The sequence below is a fragment of the Narcine bancroftii genome, chromosome 3, assembly GCF_036971445.1.
Source record: "Narcine bancroftii isolate sNarBan1 chromosome 3, sNarBan1.hap1, whole genome shotgun sequence".
Classification (NCBI taxonomy): domain Eukaryota; kingdom Metazoa; phylum Chordata; class Chondrichthyes; order Torpediniformes; family Narcinidae; genus Narcine; species Narcine bancroftii.
Window position 1 is genome coordinate 183,709,930 of NC_091471.1, and position 21,479 is coordinate 183,731,408.

A 21,479-nucleotide genomic window follows, 5' to 3' on the forward strand; every position below is an offset into this window, starting at 1 on the left:
TACCTCTTATCTGCTCCCTCAAATTTTCTCTTACGACAACTCGCCTCTTCTCCGCCCTTGCCTTTTAAGCCAAAGGGCCAGACTCCAAGCCAGAGTTCTGATTGCCATGGCTTGTCCCTGTTCATCCCTCTCAACAGTATCCAACAGTATACTGTATGTGTTGCTAAGGTGAATGGCCATAGAGTATGTGGCACTGACTGCCTGTTCCATTTCTATCCCCCGAATGTCACCCTGCTAGCTTCCTCCTGCCTCCCCATATCTCCTATCATCCCTTGAGTACACCGAATGATCCATAGAATAAGGTAACAACCCATTCTGGCCCATGAGCCCATGCTGCCCAAATACACCAATTAACTTACAATCCCCACACATTTTTGGAGGGTGGGAAGAAATCTGGAAGAAATCCATGCAGATACAGAGAGAACATACAAACTCCTTCTAGACAGTGCCAGATTCGAACTTGGATCACTGGTGCTGTAATAGCCCTGCACTCACCGCTACACTAACCATCCAGCTCCAACTCCCTCAAATGGTCTGGATATACTTCTCACAAGTGAAGTCACTGGGGACACTGATGGCTTCTCTAATTATCCACATTCTGCAAGATAAACATACCCCTGCCCTGGCTGCGATTCCCACTGCACTCTCTCTGTCTGAAATAAGGAAAAGACCTTACCTCACTCCACCTGCCCTGACCTGTACCTTCGTGCTGAATCTTTTTACTTATTTCCATAGGCCTACTGTCACTGCCAACTTCTGCATCACTTTCTCAGGTTGTGGTACCTGAAGTTGCTGGAGCCCAGCCCCTGATTCCCACTCTTACAGTTGTTCCTCCACAATGGTAGCTCCACTTGAGTTCATCTTCCTTTTATTAGCAACAGGTAACCAGTCACTCTCACACTAATTTCAAGTTCAAGTTTATTATCATCTGAGTGTATAAGTACAACTGGACAACTGGTGTAAAAGCATGCAAATGCAGATATGGACATAGCATACACATTTATATGCAGTGCATATATAAAATAAATAATTATTGTTAAATAAATAGTAGAGTTTCGGAGGGTTTGTATGTGAATCAGTCATTCAACAGTCTCCCTTCCCACAAGAACAAGTTATTTCTCAGCCTGGTGGTTCTGGCTCTGATACTCCTGAATGTCTTTCCCACCAGCAGTAGCTGAAAGATGCTGTGTGTGGGGTGATAGAGGTCCTTAACAATTTTGAGAGTCCCCTTCAGACCACGATCCCAGTAAATCACATAGATGAGGTGGGGGTGGGGGGAAGAGACTCCAGTGATCCTCTCTGCCACTCTATGGTCAAGTGGATTGACCTCCGATCCAATGCTCTACAGCAAATATAAAGTTTACATGATGATAGCCAGTACCCTTGGCTATCTCAATCTTCTCAGGAATTACAGTCGCTGTTATGCCTTCTTGACAAGTGATGAGATGTTGCGTGTCCATGATAGGTCACTTCATAAGTGAACTCCGTGGAACTTCGTCCTCCTCACAATTTCCACTACAGAGTTACCAATAATGAGTAGTGGAGGGTGGTCATTCCTGGTCCAAGTTTGTCCAACTTCTCCCTATGGAACATATACTTTAATGCAGGCAGCTTTCTGATAAATCTCTTCTGTACTCTTTCCAAAGTCTCCACATCCTTCCTGAAATTGGGTGACCAGAAATACACTCAGTCTTCCAGGTGCACCCTAATCAATCTTGTATTACTGCAACGTAATTAATGGTCCTTTCATCAGTGCCCTGGAATTTTTTTAACCACCCTATCTACTTACATGGCAACTTTTAGGCAACTGTGGATTTGGGCTCCAGATCCCTCTGCACATTAACACTGTAAAGAGGCCTGTTATTATTTGTATAGTTTCCCCTTACCTATAACCTCCATTTTCTGTGTGCCCCCTCCCTCTGATTCCTCTCCTCTAGCTCCCACCCCTGTCTCTCTCTCTCTTTTTCTATCCTTCTCTCCTTTCCTCCAGCTCTGCATTCACAGAGTTACTCCCCTCTGCTAATCAATTCTTAGCTTTTTCCTCCTGAACTCCTATCTGTGTCCACCTATGGTCTCTTGACTGTTGGCCTGTGCTCCTCTTCCTGCCTTTTCTTCCCTCTTTCTCCCCCATCATTTTATGCAGGTGCCTGTCTGCCTTTTTGTTCTTATCATGACGAAAGCCTCAGGCTTGAAATATTGGTAATATGTCTTTCCCTCCAATGGATGCTACGTGACCTGCTGTGTTTCTCCAGGTCTTTTGTGTATTTGCTGCAATCACAGCATCTGCAGACTTCCATGTTTCACTCTATTTTCATCAGTGTGCTTGAAGGTTTGATCCTATTAACACAGCCCTTTACCTTAAACTTGTTGAATAGGCCAATCCATATCAAAATGCCTCAGTCATGTTCCAAAGTTAAACAACTATATCTATAAGCACTTATGGGTTGAGGAACTAATCATTGCTTTGAATATGATGACAATCAATTTCTAAATCAATTACATCAAGTGAATTCCTGCTGTGGCCCTGCAACTTTTGTTTCTTAACCAGAATGATGTTTGTTTATAGTAGTAAAAACAAGCACAGCGACTGCAGACTTGTGTGTTTCACTTCTATCCCTGTTTACAATTGGTTTCAGTTTCAAAACTAATTACTGCTTGTAAATATCGATGCATTTTAAAGAGCTTGCTTATCTCAATGATTTTTATTTTAACTTTATACCCTCTGATTATAACTAATTTCCAACAATATTCAGCAAAAAAAATCATTTATTTTGCTTTTGGTCACATCAATGTAGAAAGGACTCTTTTGTGAATAGTGCGTTAAATTGAAAGTAAATGGATGAAATTGTTTGGTAACTTGGAAGGAGTTTTTGTGTAACTGGTTGATGGAAATACATAATCTTCAAGCTCTTCAAAAGATCAGCAAAAGAGGCCTGGAAGCTAAGCTCGAAAGTACCATAACAATTAACACTGTTGACAAGTCAAAGTAAACCCAGGGACAAAATAAGACATGATCATGAGACCCAGGGACAAAATGAGATGAGGTCATGTGACCCAAGGATTAAAAATGATACATGGTCACGAGACTCACAGATAAAAATGAGATGTGATCATGTGGCCAAGGGACAACAATGAGATGTCACATGACCCCTTTCCTTGGTTACATCAGCTCTCCAAAAATCTTTCACGTCATTTCTGAATGGTGCAGGTCAGCTATATTAACCTCTGGCTCATACTGGAAGAGCAAACTTCAGGATATGATTAATTCTAAATTCTATGATGAAAAATAGAAAAGAGAGTCATAATGTCACCATGCACAACAAACGGTTTATGACAATCCCTTTTGTTTTCCAGCCTCCTCCCCAGATATATGATAAACAGCTTGATGAGAGAGAGCACAGTATAGACGAATGGAAAGGTAATGTGAAACAAGGACTCTGCTTGCAATTTTGACTGTGTAAGTTCGTTGAGATAGTTCTTGTATATCTGGAATCTAGTTGTAATGTTTATTAAATGGTGAAAATGTGTAGATCAGTGGTTCTCAACCTTTTTCTTTCCACTCACATACCACTTTAAATATTTCCTATGCCATAGGTGCTCTGTGATTAGTAAGGGATTGCTTAAGGTGATATGCGGGTGGAAAGAAAAAGGTTGAAAACCATTGTTTTAATCGTACCTAATTGATTCGTTATGTGCACAGTTTTATAACTCCCAAGAAAATGGACCAATGACAATTTTACTCAAGCAAAATATTTCAGTAACTATTGGGTTAAGAATGGTGGTTCTCAACCTTCCCTTCCCACTCACATACCATCTTACTAATCACGTGTTAACTGAAATGAAAATTGATGATTTTATAATCCATTTTGAGCTCATAGCAGAGGGTGAAATTCTACTTTTTTGATATTTGCAAATACATTGCAATAAATAAAATTTTGGATGCTTTAATTTGGCAGCCAAAGTTTAAATAATGCTTGGTGATATCGGCCATCATAATTAAGAAAAATAACCAGATGTCAAATTTTTTTGTCCATCACCACATCCAAACATACAATATAATTGTGGTTCATGGATTCTACTCTGCTTCTGAAAATAGATTCCCTTGACCTCCGGAGACAGAGGATGAACTTTCATCCACTAAAATGTTCCTGGAGGAGTGGAATACAATGGGAAAATATAAAGCTGCACAAAGCAAATGATTAAAGGTTCCCTTAATTTTCACATTTTCAATATCAATGCATTTATCATTCCACAAATGTTTCCAATGCCCGCTATGGACACAATAGATCTCCACCAGCTGCCTACCACTTTGACCCATTTTCCCATAACCCAATTTCCAAACTTTGAGATCAGGCTAATTTCAATATTTGGGACAAATGCAGCTGGTTGTGTCAGGGGAGCAGCAGATTTCTGGTAATTGCCCTGCTTCCCACTTTGATAGTTGCCTACAGGAGGCGAAGGAGAGAATCAATCCTGCCTGGTCAATTGAAGGATGCTGATCAAAATTTCAGGGACACCTCAGGAAGGTCCCAGGTGTGGCCTCCGAATTGCTCTGCAGCATCATCAGAATTTCACATGCCTTCAAAGAGGTGAAATCCAGCATTCTATTCCACACAGTACACCATGTGGCACCGCTGTTCCCCTAAGTTAAAACAATCACTTCCCTGTTTCCCACCACCCCCAGCCCCACCCCCCCCCCCCAACCACAGCCACACAACATTGTCGGAGATCCTCCTGTGATCACACTTGTGACAAGTCCACTTCCTTCTGGTGACCTGATGAGCATTATCATCCACAGCAGTTGGCAGATGCACCGTCATCCTGAGCACGTCAGCTCACTGACTATATAGTATAACCATAGCAGGCTAAGGTTAGGACTTCTGAGTCCTGCTGAGTAATGTGTCCGCATCATCACAATTGGAGGACCAGGATTACTGATTATGGTTTTTTTTTAAACTAACAGAATTAATCTATAAAGAAGTGATGGATTTTGAGGAAAAGACCAAAAATGGTGTTGTGAAGGGACAACCTTCTCCCTCAGGTAAACCCAGTGACCCTGCACGTTGAAAATAAATGTAATTCTCAAGCATAGTTACACTGCCTTGATATTTCCAACTGTTTCCGTGACTTGAAATGTGTTAATTTATCAACTGAAAGTATTCTTTGAGTGAAAGTGACATATCAAACAATAAATTACCAGAAAATATTGAGGTTTGACTTTGGCAGCAAGGAAGCATGAAATACTCGTTCATCCCAAAACCTGGTTGTGTTTTTGCTCCGATTTCTAACATACTTCGTGCCCTTACAGGTGGTGCTTATTAAGTTTCCACACTTCCCTGGTGATGACTAGAAAGTAATAATTTTCAATGCAGCTATTTCCTTGTTTCAAATGCAGTGAAATACAGTGAAGCATAAACATAGGATCCACATGGTTCAACAGTGTACATTTCCCAGTATTCTGATTTTCACACTTGCCGGTTGTCACGACTGTGGTGGAGTTAAACATGAAAGTCTGAAGAAGCTGTTGTTGTAGTCAAAACACGGAAATGCTGGAGGAACTCAGCCAGTCTTGCAGCATCCATAGGAGGTAAAAATATATAATCAATGTTTCAGGGCTGAGCCATTCCCCAAGGTACGAGTGGAAGGGCTCAGGCCTGAAATGTTGGAAATCCATCTTTATCTCCTATGGATGCTATCTGCACCTAATATCCTGAAGACGCCTGAGATTGCCTGATCTCAGAAGCTAAGCAGGCTCAGGCCTGGTCAGTATTTGGAGGGGAGACTGCCGAGGAACACCTGGTGCTGTAGGTTTCTGAGAAGAGTGTAGGACTAAATGGAAACTCTCTGTCTGCCTTACGATAATGTTATGGGACCAGAGGACCCGAAAACCCAGCAGCAATATATATTCACCAAGACAAATGGTTACTTAAACAAATATTGCTTTTAATTATCTTTAAACATGAAAACAGGATCAAACTTTAACTTAACCCTCTTCTAATTCTAAGCATGCATGTATGTAATGTGTGTATCAGTTCAGAAAAGTACTTTGATTCACAGTCCAATTTCACTTCTCACTCCTCACTCAGAGAGAGATTTGTTGTTCGTTGAACACCCACAACTGATTCCTTCTGATCAGCCACTTCAATGTCTTGCCAAAGAAACTTGCCCCATTGCGGTTCTCCAGATGATAACCTCTTTCTTTCAGGTCAGAGTTCCTTTTTGTTTCCCTCATTTCAAGGGAAACATTATACAGCCAGCCATCTCCTCTTGTATGGACCACAAGGGCTTTGATGAGGCTGAACTAAGAACTCACAACCCGTCTTCAAAATGGGGTTTTTCCACAAGCTTGTCTGCTTGTTATGTTCCAGTCCCAGCTGCAACTGCTGAACTGTAGAACTGAATTCTCTCTCTCTCTCTCTCTCTCTCTCTCTCTCTCTCTCTCTCTCTCTCTCTCTCTCTTACTCAGAGAAAAACCTTTCCAAAACAATAATCCATTACTCCATAGAATGTCCAATTAATACCTACTTGTGAAGTCTCTATAGGCATTCTTCAAGGTTTTTGCAAAGGCACTCAGAGCCTGGACTGTCTGGCTTGAGCCAAGCTCTTGTATTTGAAATGAGATCTGTTTTGAAGTGTTTGCATCTGTGTGTGACCTAACTAAACACCCCACAATCTATCATCCTAAAGCCTATCTAAATGTAATATAAAATATAACATATTCTGTGACACTTTCCCCCGACAAAGGAATTTTAACGAGTTAAAATGCAGTTATAACTAAACTGACTTTAAAATCACAGAATTAATAACAATACACAATACATAACATGTTATAACAATGTAACCCAATGTTAAGAGTTTATATTTCTATACATGATCAATTTTAACATCTTGACAAACAATCTGCGATCACATTATTTGTACCTCTGATATGATTAATTTGCATATTATATTCTTGCAATATTAAACTCCAGTTTAACGATCTTCTATTTTTATTCTTCATTTTATTCAAAAACACCATAGGATTGTAGTCAGTAAATATCACAATTGGTTCATGAGAGGTACCAAGATCCAAGATATACATCAAAATTCTGCAGAGCGCGTATTATAACCGTATAACATTTACAGCACTGAAACAGGCCAATTTGGCTTTTCTAGTCCACACTGATCCAAGTACTCTCCTCCAATCCCACCTACCAGCATCCTGCCCATATCTCTCCATCCCTCTCCCATCCATATACTCAATCCAACTCTTTCTTAAATGACAAAATTGACCCTGTCTCCACCACCTTTCCCAGAAGCCCATTCCACACACTCTCTGAGTAAAGAAGTTCCCCTCATGTTACTCCTAAATCTTTGCCTGTCAACTCTCAACCCATGACCTCTTGTATCCATCTCTCCTACTCTCAATGGGAAAAGACTTTCCACATTAACTCTTTCTATCCCTCTCATTATCTTTAACACCTCTATCAAATCCCCTCTCAGCCTTCTACGTTCCAAGGAATAAAGACCTAATTTGCTCAATCTCTCCTTGTACTCCAGATGCTGAAACCCAGGCAACATTTTTATAACTCTTCTCTGCACTCTCTCTATCTTGTTAATATCCTTCCTATAAATCGGTGACCAGAACTGCACACAATGCTCTAAATTTGGCCTCACTAATGCCTTGTACAGTTTCATCATTACTTCCCAACTCCTATATTCTATACACTGATTTATATAGGCAAGCATAATAAAGGCCTTCTTCACCACCCTATCTACATATACGCTCCTACCTTTAGGGAACAATGCACCATTATTCCTAGATCTTTCTGCTCCACTGCATTCTTCAATGCCCTCCCCTTTACCACATATGTTTTGCTTTGATTATTCTTTCCAAAATGAAGCACCTCACTCTTATCAGCATTAAACTCCATCTGCTATCTTCCTGCCCACTCCTCTAAGCAGTTTAAATCCCTCTGCAATCTTTGAAAACCCTCTTCATCATCCACAATTCCCCCTATTTTAGTATCATCTGCATATTTACTAATCCAATTTACTGCCCCATCCTCCAGATCATTAATATATATGACAAACAGCAATGGTCCCAATACCAAACACTTGTCACCAGCCTCCATCCTGACAAACAATTATCTACTACTACTCTCTGGCACCTTCCTTCCAGCCACTGTTGAATCCATTTGACTCTCTCCAAATTAATACCCAAGGACTTAGCCTTCCTAACTAACATCCCATGTGGAACTTTATCGAAGGCCTTACTGAAGTCCATATAGACAACATCCACTGCTTTACCTTCATCAACATTCCTAGTCACCTCTTCAAAAAATTCAACAAGTTTGGTCAAACATGACCTTCCACGCACAAATCCGTGTTGAGTGTCCCTGATCAGACCCTCTCCCACCATATACTCACATATACTATCTCTAAGAATGCTTTGCATCAATTTACCTACTACAGACGTCAGACTTACAGACCGATAATTGCTAGGCTTGTTCCTCGAACCCTTTTTAAACAAAGGAACCATATGGGCAACACGCCAATCCTCTGGCACTATACCCGTCTCTAAAGACATTTGAAAATTCACTGCCAGAGCCTCCGTTATTTCCTCACTAACTTTTCTCAAGGTCCTGCGGAAAATCCTGTCAGGATCTGGAGACTTATCCACCTTTATATGTTTCAAAAGCTCCAGTACTACCTCTTTCTTAATCACTATAGTCTCTATATATACCCCCTTTGCTTCCTTTACCTTGCACAGTTTAATATCCTTCTCCTCAGTAAATACTGAGAAAAATAAATTGTTCAAGACCTCCCCCATCTCTTTTGGCTCCACACACATTTGTCCTTTCTGATTCTCTATTGGACCAATTTTATCTCTCACTTTCCTTTTGCTATTTACATATTTGTTGAAACCCTTTGGATTTATTTTTGCCCCGCTTGCTATAGCCACCTCATACCTTCTTTTAGCTTTACTAATTTCTTTCTTAAGATTCTTTTTACATTCAATATAATACCCAAACATCTCCTTTTTTCCCTGTTTCTTATATTCTTTGTAGTACTCCCTCTTTTTTCGAACCAAGTTTTCAAAATCCCTTGAGAACCATGGCTCTTTCAAACTTTTGACCTTACCTTTCAACCTAACAGGTATATAAAGATTTTGTTCTCTTAAAATCTCTCCTTTAAAAGACCTCCATTTCTCTATTACATCCTTCCCAGAAAACAAATTGTCCCAATTCACCCCTTGTATATCCTTTCGCATCTCCTCAAGCCTAGCTTTTTTCCACTCAAAACCCTCAACTCTGGGCCCAGACCTATCCTTTTCCATAATTACCTTGAAGCTAATGGCACTATGATAACTGGACTCGAGGTGATCCCCCACACATACTACCTCTGTCACCTGACCCATCTCATTTCCCCAACAGTAAATCCAACACAGCTCCCTCTCTAGTTGGTACCTCCACATAGAGATTTAAAAAGTTATCCTGCACAAATTTTACAAACTCCAACCCATCCAGCCCTTTCATGGAATGGGTTTCCCAATCAATATTCGGAAAATTACAATCTCCACAATCACTACCCTGTGCTTATTACAAATATCTACTATCTCCCTACTAATTTGTTCCTCTAATTCGCGTTCCCCAGACAATAATTCCTTTTCAATAGTGGAATAATTCCTTGGATTTTTTTTGAAAAGTAGGTAACTGGATGGTAAATTTTATCATGTTTTTATAACATAACCACTGACATCCACTGCTAAAAAAATGGTCCATCAAAATCAGGAGATTTTAAAACAGGGTAATGGCATAGCATCTCCTTTAAATTTTCTAAAATTCTCTGATAAACTTTAGTCCACAAAAATGTTTCCCCTTTTTTCAAAAAATTGGTTAAAGGAAGAGCAACTTCAGCAAAATTTCCTATAATATCCTGCCATTCCTAAAAACCTTTACACTGCTTTCTTGCCATTGGGAATAGGAAATTCAGAAATTGCATTCACCTTAGTTTGAATATGTGCAACTTTGCCATGACCAACTACATGACCTAAGTATGTCACAGTAGAATGTCCAAATTCACTTTTAGATAAATTAACAGTTAAGCATGCTTTGGATAATCTAGCAAACACTTTGTCCAGTTCCCTCAGATGTTGTTCCCATGTGTCACTTTTTGATACCAAGTCATCAATATAAGCATCTATATGTGTCAACCCTTGGATAACCAAATTAATAATTTTTTGAATGTTTCAGGTCATCTTCTCTCCTTCTCCTTCTCAACGGAGGTGCCCTGCACCAGTCTGCTGCTTCCCCAGAGTCTGCAACCCCTCAAAGCCAATGCTAAACACAGACACCTCTATCTTGGGCCTAGTCACCGTGGTCACAGGATTTTAAATAAAACACTATCGGCTTCTTTAACAGGTCATTAAAAACCTATATGGAGCCGTCGATAGTCATTCTGGGTGATAGGACCCTGCAAAATCTCAGAAATCTGAAGGCCTCTCTCTTCCATCATTGTTTGCAGCTATACATTCACTGATCCTATCCTTCTGTTCGAGTACTCTTTAACTGAGATGTGAGATTGGAAGCTTTTCTGAATCACCCTGCAGAAGGCTGGTGAATGTCATGTTTAGCTACAGATGGAAAATGGTGCAAATTGAAAGCATTGCGACTAATGGCTGAAAATAGGACATTGTGAAGGGCATGTTCACAATCCAACTGTACATTCAGGTGCAGAATCATTCCCATTTCAGCCACTTCTCACATGTGGCACCCAATGCCGTGTGAACACTGGCAATGGAGTATTATCACAAACTGATGCACAAGGTTCAAAACAAAGGACCTTAGAACAGAGATGCAGAGGAATTTCTTCAGCCATAGGGTGATGAATCTGTGGAATGTGTTGCCACAGGCAGTTGTGGAGGCCAAGTCATTGGGTGTATTGGTAGACTCTTGATTAACCAGGGCATCAAAGGTTATGAGGAGATGGCCGGACAGTGGGGCTGAGTGGGAGAATGGTTGAATAACGGTGCAGATTCGATGGGCTGAATAGCCTATTTCAGCTCCTATGTTTTCTGGTCTCGTGATCTTATTATTTTTTAATTTTCAAACAATTGATTGGGCATTTGCAGAATGATGCAGAATAATGTAGGAGATCATCCTTGAGGATATCGAAGCCAACAAGTCGGGTCAGAAGAGATCATTTTTGTTCATTCTTGGGATTGCCAAGGCCAGAGTTTAAGCTTGTGAGCAGGCAATGGAGAGTATTCTGCTTTTAGCACTGCATTCTCTGAGTCCTCCGAAACTTCATTCATCTGATTTTGGCACAACCAGCCTGCACTAAGGGCACTAATTGCCAACAGAAATAAACATAACAACTCCAAAAACATCAGCTAATTTAACCCTTACCTTTTACAGAGTGTATATCTAATTTGTACAGGATATCTCTAGCTGTTTTGAGTAGTTTTAAAGACGTTTTGCATCATATAAACCAGACAGTCTCAACAGGAACTATACAGCACCCCTGGGGGTGGGGGGGGGGCACACTACATTTAAGGTGGAACACAGACTGAAATCGTAATTTTTTTTAATGTAATCGTTAGGAGAGAAAGTACAGAAGAAATCAATTAAACTTAACTGCTTCACAGGGAAGGGTCCATAAACTTTGAGCAGGTGTTCTTTGGGGACCATAGCCAAAAGAAAGCTTGAGAATAGCTGAAAATGCTTCATGTATACGAACTAGTTCATCACTAGGGAATAAAAATGGGCACTATTTGTTCTATACATGTTGACTTTGTGGTCTCAAGCATGTTACAATATCAAGTGTGTCCCAGAATGAAACAAAGTAGCATAATGGTGGAATTTTATGCAATCTCAAAACCCTATTCAATCAAAGAATACATTTGAAGTGGAGTCACTGTTGGGGAGCAGTGAAGTCTCAAATCTCTGGAGTGGGTCTTGAATCTCGAGCCACATGACAAGAATGCTGTCAAGAATCCAAAATTGACAGCTTAATAAATATTAATGTAATACTGCATATTAATTGAAACATGATCATCCGCAGAAAAATGGGGATAATTTGTCAAATCAGGTAAAATTTAGAAAACAATAATTTTGGTTGATTTGCTAGCTTAATACACAGAGTAGATAATAATATTATTGACATCTCAAATAGGGTACTTTTAGTATGTTGTACTAAAGATCCCTGTCATGGGGACACTTCCATCTTGGGATCTCAACGCCAGAAGGTACAACCTCAGGGGCTTCAGCAGTGGTGCGCATTTTGTAGATAAGCAGAAAATCTGCATTAAGACTAAGGTGTTTGGACACAGTTGTCAGGTAGGAGATCCCTTCCGTCTTGGATGGGGTGTCAGTCTGCAGACTTGACAAAAAAGTGCTAAATGTTACATTGTGCTTAAGTTTTACCTCCAATACTTCGCTGCAAACAGAGAGAAACAAATGCTTTCATCAAGAGTGCCAAGGTAAGACTGCATGTGACATCTCTTCTTTGCTGCAAGAATGATTCCTTAACTAATTTCCCATGATTATCAGGGGGGTTTCTATACTGTCTTCTTTCCACTTTCATCATACACCTGATAACTGCTACCATCCGCAGGAGCACATCCCTCATTTGTTGTATTTCCCTGTCATTGTGAATAATACCCTGGTTCAGACACAAAGCTTCCTGCCCTGAGCTTTCTTGTACATGTCAGCTCACAGCAGGTGAGTGGCCAACACAGGGAGAGATCCATTGTTTGTCCAGCACTCGTCCCAGGGAATGATTACCTTTCACAGGAATAGAAAGATAGACAAATGTAGCACTGGAGATGATGCAAAGGGAGTCATGTCTCTGTATAATTGGTTGAGATCTTCCTTTCCTCTTTTGTTCTTACAGACAAGCATGAGCATCAGGAGCTTACTAACACAATCTCCTCTAAGATTCCCTTGAAGGCCCTTGGAAATAGGTTGCCGGAACTGTGTTGTATGACTAACCCCACAGCCATTGCTTTAAAATTATGCCAGTGCTCCCTTATTGCTTTCTATGATTGTAACGTGCAGCCAGTATTACATAGGGTGCTGACTGGTTTCATGCATCAGCCAAGGCTGTATGGCACATTGTTAGTGGGGGAGGGGGTACTATTTAAAACTGGTGGCTAATCCCACTGGATGATGGCACCACACTTTAAACACTTTCAGACACTGTCTTCCACACTCCTGTTAAATTTATTGAGGCCCTAATTTACACCTTCCTTCTCATTGGGCACTTTTACCCACACTCCATTCAGGGCGACAAGGTTAACATAGTGATTAGCGCAATGCTAATACAACAACTGTGATCAGTGTTTGAAACTGGCACTCTCTGTCAGGAGTTTGTACGTTCTTCCTGTGTCTGCGTGGGTTTCCTCTGGGTACTCTGGTTTCCTCCCACCTTTCAGAACACACAGAGATTATAAATTAATTGGGGTATTTGGGTGATATGGGCTCACAGGTCAGAAGGGCCTATTAGCATGATGTATGTCTAAATTTAAAAAAAAAACAAATTTAATGAATTAATTAGAACATTTATGATGCCACCATGTAATAATAGTAACACTCAATTGTTTGAAAGAACTAGCAGTCGAAATGCCAAAATTTCCAAATTGTTGGGATGTTAGTGTGTCTGGAATATGGTTGTGGTGATATGACCACTACCCTACTGCAGGGGGCGATCTCTGTACCTGCAGGAAGACAACCTAAGGGGCTGGCTCCACCTGGCCGGCTGTCAATCAGCCGACCCGAATATAGGCCTGAGCTGGCCCCTCCTGAGCCAGTCACACAGGAGACAATAAGGCATGAACTGGTGATCAGACTTTTACTGGAATAAAGTCTGTTGTACAGTCTTTTGAGTTTTGTTCTTGCTTGCTGCTACCTCAGTGCACCACAATGGTTTACAAATAACACTAACTCCATTTTGAATTGTCATATTCCTGGATTCTGCCACGGTGTTTTAGTGTTCTCTATCTATGTTTTACCTGCCTTCATGAACTTCAAATGGAAATGTTCTCTTGACAAGTTGGAGTTTTCAGAACAAGAAATGGATTAACTGGTATGGTTTAAAAACCAATGAATTCTTCAGGCACGCCTTTTGGATCTGAAACTACACTCACACCGCAGAGTAAATTCTGAGATTACTTAATGCTTTCTCATAACTTCTTCCCTGGCACATGTCCCAGCTATCAGCACTCCAACTCTTAAACCCTCAACCACACCCTCAACCCTCCTGCCCCAATTTCACATGTGATCTGGAACACATGTGATCACATAAGAGTGATCACATGTGGAGAAGTTGGCTCAAGGCTCATCTATAATGAGATGGTCACCAACATCAACAGGCTAATGGCATTGGTTATCTTTTCCAGGTCATCACATGTGCCCTGATACAAAGTATTATTTTTTGGTATATTGTTTTCCTTTTCTGGATTGTCTAAGTGAGATGCTGTGCTAGATGATGGAGAATGATTGCCCCTTATTGCAAGGATTCATTGTCAATGTAAAGTTGACAATGGTCATGTAAGGATCAATGAGACAAATGCCTGCAAGGTTGATCCCTATGGTGGGAGAGTTGAGGGCAAGTGGGTGCAACTTCAGGATTGAAAGGCATCCGCTTAGAACAGAATTTCTTCAGACAGAGGGTGGTGAATCTGTGGAATTTGTCACCACAGGTGGAGTGGAGGCCAACTCATTGGGTGTATTTAAGGTAGAGATTGATAGATTCTTGATTAGCCAGAGCATCAAAAAGACCGGGCAGTGGAGCTAAGTGGGAAAAGGGATCAGTTCATGATTGAATGGAGGGGCAGGCTCGAAGGGCTGAATGGCCTATTTCTGTTCCTATGTCTTCTAGTCTTAAGTCAACTTTATAAATTTGACCCTGTGTTGCGACTGTGTTCTTTCATGGTCATGTCAAGAATGCAATTCTTGTTGAATGGTGTTCCCAGATTTTATGGCTCTACTGTTGATTTTCTTAGCACAGGTGCAGCAGTGAATAGCAGTGACAGCCTTCCTCCATCCTCATCAGTAAATGACATCTCATCTATGTCGACCGATCAGACCCTTGCATCGGACACTGACAGCAGCCTGGAAACTTCAGCAGGACCCCTCTGTTGCAGGTGACTAACCGTCTGCCTGCGGAGCCACTTCTTCTTTAGAAAATGATGCAAGTACTAAATACTCTCTGGAAATGAACTGCTTTAAAATGAACGTGGAAGTACTAATGCTAAAATATAATGCTTTGCTTATGTCTCATTCCGATGAAGCTGACGTTCATTAAGAGTATCAAGCAGCATCATTTCACACTTTGTAAATATATGGCTATAAATTAGCTCCCCATGGAACTGGCTTTGAGCACACAAGGTGAGCAGAAAAGAATACAGCATTATAGTTAAAACTAAATGCACTTTTGCCTCTATAAAGTTGCAACCTGTGACCCTAACCCCACTCTTTTTGTATATGCTTACTATAAACACCTTGTGGAATATATTGCTATAAATGCCCGCCTGCATACTAAAAGGATCCAATTGAGCTCTCAGAACACATGTGCTGCCAAGATGCCATTCCATTCACCATCTGAGCATCAAATATCTTTGCAGTCTGAAAAACAAACGAAAAAACTGTGATTTCTCAAATTGAAGGTAGATTGATGCATGCAGAACACACCACACAGAGATAATAAATGTAATAATTAGTTTTGTTTTCATATGTTGTTGCTATCCTTGAATGCTGAAAGGGACGAAACTCTTTTGGCCCGCCCTAACATGGCAGCAGCCCATCTTTGTCAAGTACATATGATTATTATTGTCGATTACCAATTAATATTGAGTAGGTTTTTTTTGTCCCCTAAGAGATATGAGAGTGGTGGGGAGCCAGATTGTGTTGTACCACTATCATTTATTCAAAACTCAATTGAAACCCCTTTAATGGTTGATGCTTCTCCTCAGTTTTTGGATTGATAAGGTGGAAAATCATTGTAACTGATTCAAATGGAGTAGGAATAGCAGGCTCAGTTAGAATTATATTCTGAATGAGAGAGCCATACAACTTCTGCTCATAGTTATGCCCATCTTCTGGTTTAGAAGACAATGACCTTTGACCACTTAATAAAAAAAACATGCCCATATAAAATGATTGTACATCTTGCCACAGATGGCTGCACGATCTTTAGTTGCATTTGCCTGTAGTTGTGCATGATCAAGCTTCCAAATATATTACAGTAAATGGAAGGAAAAATTTATACCTAGATATATTGTAGGCTATAATGTGATACATAATGCATACAGCCAAGACCTGAAATAATGTTGCTGTACTCTTAAACCCCTTAAATGCTGAAATCTGCATGGTTTTATAATTAGTTTTCTGTTCATAAGAAAATATGAAAATATTTTGAATTGCTGTAACTTACATTAACCAGAATCACTGACTATTTGAAGTTGAAACCACAGCTTTAACTAACAAGCAAAACATTCAGGACTTCATTGATGGAAACTGTACCCAAAAAAGAAGTGACTTTGTGATTTACAATCCCAGTGAGATAATTTGAGATAGAAATGTAGACATCTTGGATAAAATCAGGATTGATATGACATATTAGGAAATTATACATCAGATCTTTACCTCCAATGGATGCTGCGAGACTTGCTGAGTTCCTCCAGCATTTCTGTGTTTTTACACTCTGACTGAATGGAGTGGATTGTACAATGGCAAAGAAATCACTTCAACAAATTTTTTCCAAATGAATATCAGAAATAACTGGCTGATTGAGTATCTAAAGTTGTTGAAGTATTTTGTGGGTCTTTGCAAGAGTAGTTTGAATTTGGCTCAGCTTGACAGATACTTGAAGCTGCAATACAAACGGAGAAAGTTTTATAAAGTAATGTACCTGGGAAAAGACCTGTTCAGGTTAGTTTAATACACTGTCTGTCTTTCCATTCTGAGGGCATCATCTAATTTGTTGAGGCAGTGTTGTTGGCACAGAGTCTTGCCAGGGGGGAGGCCAGATCATGAATAGAACATCAAAGATTGCAGTACAGGCCCTTTGATTCACAATGTGATTCTGACCTATACATACCTACCCCCCCAAAAAATCTAAACCCTCCCTGCGTCATAACCCTCTATTTTTCTTTCATGCACGTGACTGTCTAAGAGTCTCTTAAATTCACTTATTGTTCTAGCCTCTACCATCACCCCTGGCAATGCATTCCAGGCTCCCACAACTCTCTGTGTAAAACACTTACCAATGATGTCCTTTCCTCCTTTCACTTTGTACAAATGTCCTCTAGTATTTGCTACTTCCACTCTAGGAAAAAGGTGCTTATCTATGCCTCTCTTAATCTCATAGACCTCTATTAAGTCACCTCTCACCCTTCTTCACTCCAAAGAGAAAAAATCCTAAATAAGATATATTTTCCATTCCAGGAAAAAAACCTCTGTGTCCTCTCCATAGCTTCCACATCCTTCCTGTAATGATATGACCAGAACTGAACCCAATATTCTAAGTGAGGCCTTGCCAGAGATTTATAGAGATGCATATGGATATTCATTTTCCAACTCCCATTATTGATATGAAGCTTTAAGACAAATGTTAGAGGGGGGAAAAAAAAGCAGGCCATCCTACTGGAAAATGTGACCTAGATGTAATCACTTTAATTTAATAACAGTGTACCCTAAATTTCCCAACTTAACCAAATATTCAGTGCGCACAGTTCTCTGATAACAAAATTTTTAGAATTGATCAACTTGCTCTGCTGAGGTAGATTTCTTAGAAACTAATTAATATCATATAATTGCCACACGTTTTTCTTCTTTTGCAAAATGGTAATTTATTTGTCCATGAATTAGTTGATATATTTGGCAGCCCAATATTTTTTTCAATCTTCTTATGCCCCCATTCGTCCCTCGAACTTCCTTCCATCATTGCTGTAACTGTTTCCAAACGATTAGTGAAAATCTACATCTTGGAAAGCAACTAATAAGTCAATGGACATATGATTCAGATATGGAAGGAAAGTTCAATAGAGTCACAAATTCTGGGCCAAAAAGCCCATCTGTCATGAATTACTCCTTCCAATCTACTACATGAATTATATGGCACACCTGACAGTGAACAATACTCATTTGGTTTAAGAATGGCTAACTTTGTTTTTTGCCTTGAATACACAGAACCACAGCATAGTAACAGGCCTTTCTGCCCTTCCAGTCTGTGATAAGCAATTATTCTGCCTTGTGCACTGACCTGCATCAGTCCATATCCCACCTTTCCCCTCCCATCCATGTACCTGACCAGTTTTTTCTTATATGTTAAAATTTACTTTGCATTCACTGCTTCAGCTGGCAGCTCCTTCAATACTCTCGGAATGAAGAATTTTCCCCTAATGTTCCCCAGAGTTTCTCCCCTTACACCCTTACCTCATGTCCTTTGGTTTGTACCTCACCTAACCACATTGAAAAGAGCCTACTTGTATTTACTCTATCTTTACTCTTCATAATTTTGTAAACCTCTATCAAATCTCCTCTTACTCTTCTTTGTACCAAGGAATAAAATCCTAACCTGTTTAATCTTTCCCTGCAACTGAGCTCCTTAAGTCCTGGCAACAAACTAGTAAATCTTCTCGGCACTCTTTCAATTTTATTGGTATCTTTCCCATAGTTAGGTGACCAAAACTCCACACAATACTCCAGATTTGGCCTCACAAATGTCTTGTGCAACATGCCCATGACATCCCATCTCACATGTCAATACTTTAATTTCTCTGAGGGGCAATGTGCCAAAAGCTCTTTTTTCGACCCTATCTACCTTTGACAGGAAAATGTGACCTAGATGTAATCACTTTAATTTAATAACAGTGTACCCTAAATTTCCCAACTTAACCAACATTCTATTCAGTGCGCACAGTTCTCTGATAACAAAATAGTCCTTTGACAGGGAATTGTATCTGTATTCACAGTATGTCCTACCTTGGCTTGTCCTTCCAAAATGCAACTCCTCAGACATGTCTGGATTAAATTCCATCTGCTATTTTTAGCCCATGTTTACAGCTGATTCAATTCTCTCTGTAAGATTTGAAACCCTTCATTGCTGTCCACTAAACCCACTCTTTGAGTCATCTTCCAATTTACCACATTATTATGCAAATTATTGACAAACAACAGTGGACCCAGTACGGATCCCTGAGGTTCACAACTAGTTACAGGCCTCCAGTCTGATAAGCAATGATCCACTACCACTCTCTCTGGTTTCTCCCATTAAGCCAATGTCAAATCCAGTTTATTACCCTCACCACGAATACTGATCCTTCCTGGCATACTTCCCATGAGAACAGGTCACAATGTCATCAAAGTCCTTTCCAAAAGTCCATGTAGACAACATCGACAGTCTTCATCAAATTTCCAGGTAACCTCCTCAAAAAACTCTATTATAAGATTTGTTAAGCATGATCTATCAAGCACAGAGCCATGTTGACTGTCCCTAATCTGTCCCTGATTATGAAATTCTTGCAAAAACTTACCTACTACTGATGTCAGGCCCACTAGCCTATCTTTTTCTTGGTTATTTTGGGTAGCTTTTTTAAACAATGGAACAACATGGACTACCCTCCAATCCACCAGCACCTCAACTGTGGCTAAGTGTAGAGCTCGTTGAAAGAATCAAAGACTTGTTAATCCAAACCAAGGCTTTTATTAGCAAAAGACAGGAGCTCTTCACAGGTGGCCGACCAGTCCGGAATGATCCGACCTGGGTAGGGACACAACCCTTTAAGGCCCAGACAGTAGGCGTGGCTAAGCTCTCAGCCAATCACTGTAAGCACAGTCTAGATACATTGGTGATAGGTCTGTTCTATCACACTAAGGTCATGTTAAATATATCTGGCAGGGCTCCTGCCTCCCTCAAGGTCCAAAGGAATACCTTGTCAGGCCTTGGGGGTTTACCCACGCTTATTCACTTTAAGACTGCAAGCACCTTCTTCTCCTTAATCTGCGTAGGTTTGATGACCTTAACTGCTTGTTTACCTCATTTTCCTAGATTGTGTGACAGTTTCCAGAATAAATACAGATGCAATAAAATGTTTTAACATATTCCCATCTCTTCTGGCTTCATATATAGCTGACCACTCTGATCTTCAGGAGGACCATTTTTGTCCCTTACTATCCTTTTGCTCCTAATATACCCTTCGGATTTTCCCTCACCTTGTCTGCCAGAGCAATATCATGTCTTCTTTTAACCCTCCTGATTGCATTTATTATACTTCTCAAGTACCTCATTTGCTCCTTGTTGCCTTTACTTGCTATACTCCTCTTTCTTCTCCTTAACTAGATCCCCAAAATAATTTTCAATGGTCCATTGCAGTAAGAACAGCAGTAATTGAATTAAAGATGTTGGCATGGTTAGCTTAGTGGTTCATGTGGTGCTGTTGTGGTGTCAGCGATCTGGGTTCGAATCTGGTGTCATCTATAAGGAGTTTGTATGTTCTTCCTGTTTCTGCGTGGGTTTTCCTCGGGTGCACCATCCAAAAACATACGGGTTGTAGATTAATTAGGTGTAATTGGGCTGCATGGGTTTCAATGGCCAGAATCGGCTTCTACCATGCATAAAATTAAAAATAACGACCCAGGAGCCCAGCTCTGATCGAAACTTTGGCCTCCTACGGTTATGGAGCTGAACTAGTGAACAATTTGCTCCAATGGATGAGGTATTGAACATGAACGATTTCCTGAGGTTTATCTGTCTATGTTTGTTTGACAAACTGAAGATGAAAAATTAATGGCAAATACAAAGGATAATTGCAGGATTTGAAAAGGTTATTGAACATCAATTGTATTCCATTTTATGTTCGAGTTATTTCAGCAAAAAGGGGTCTGAATTTGTCAGCTCAGGTTCCATTCACATACGTGTGCCAAGTGTAGAATATTGAATAGTTTACACTAATGAGTTTCATTGCTATATTTTGTAGCAGATCTTTACTAAACCACTATGCTGAGACACGCTCTCTTTGGCCGTCCTGTTCTTGCAAATGGCTTATCTTCTAAAATCAGTGGCTTGACAGGATATAAATGAACAATTCCTTTCTGATTTCCTACAGAGATGTTTGCAAACGGTTCACTTCAGGAAGTTTCTCCTAGACTGTCTGGGTGGAATAACTTCGTTTATGGAAGGTTATGTTCAAACTTCTACGGTTACAAAGTTAAAAGTTCAGAATTAATAAAAATGCAGCATCCGCGCATGTGTCCTTCCTGAAGCTTTTATCCTGCAAAGTTATAACAAAGATGCCTCCTATAAAACTGATGGCACAAAATCTAAGTACTGAGAATGCTTCTCTTTCTGAAGGTATGTGAAGCAGTGTCTGGTTATATTAAGAATGAGAGGGGCTACTGTAATGTTTCCTGGAGCTGTCAATCAATCACCAATCATTTTTATAATGATCATCTTCAGCAGAAAGTAATCTCTTCCCTTCATTGTTTCGTATTTTC

The 21,479-nt window shown here is 40.1% G+C and overlaps 1 protein-coding gene across 13 annotated transcripts in view; it reads left to right on the top strand.

Annotated features, from left to right (window-relative positions):
* The window catches only part of LOC138757918 (mitogen-activated protein kinase 10), a 300,847-nt gene extending 279,617 nt beyond the window's left edge, over window positions 1–21,230 (top strand). For 7 of the 13 annotated variants that reach the window (XM_069926038.1, XM_069926047.1, XM_069926036.1 and 4 more), the window contains 4 exons: window positions 3,355–3,418; window positions 4,964–5,041; window positions 14,992–15,127; window positions 21,092–21,230. In XM_069926038.1, coding sequence (XP_069782139.1) covers window positions 3,355–3,418; window positions 4,964–5,041; window positions 14,992–15,127; window positions 21,092–21,131 — 318 coding nt within the window. In that variant the 3' untranslated portion in view covers window positions 21,132–21,230. Of the gene's footprint in view, window positions 1–3,354; window positions 3,458–4,963; window positions 5,044–14,986; window positions 15,175–21,091 lie in introns of those variants that run through there. The other 6 variants (XM_069926051.1, XM_069926040.1, XM_069926041.1 and 3 more) reach the window with 3 other exon arrangements.
* Window positions 21,231–21,479: the final 249 nt, after the last annotated feature.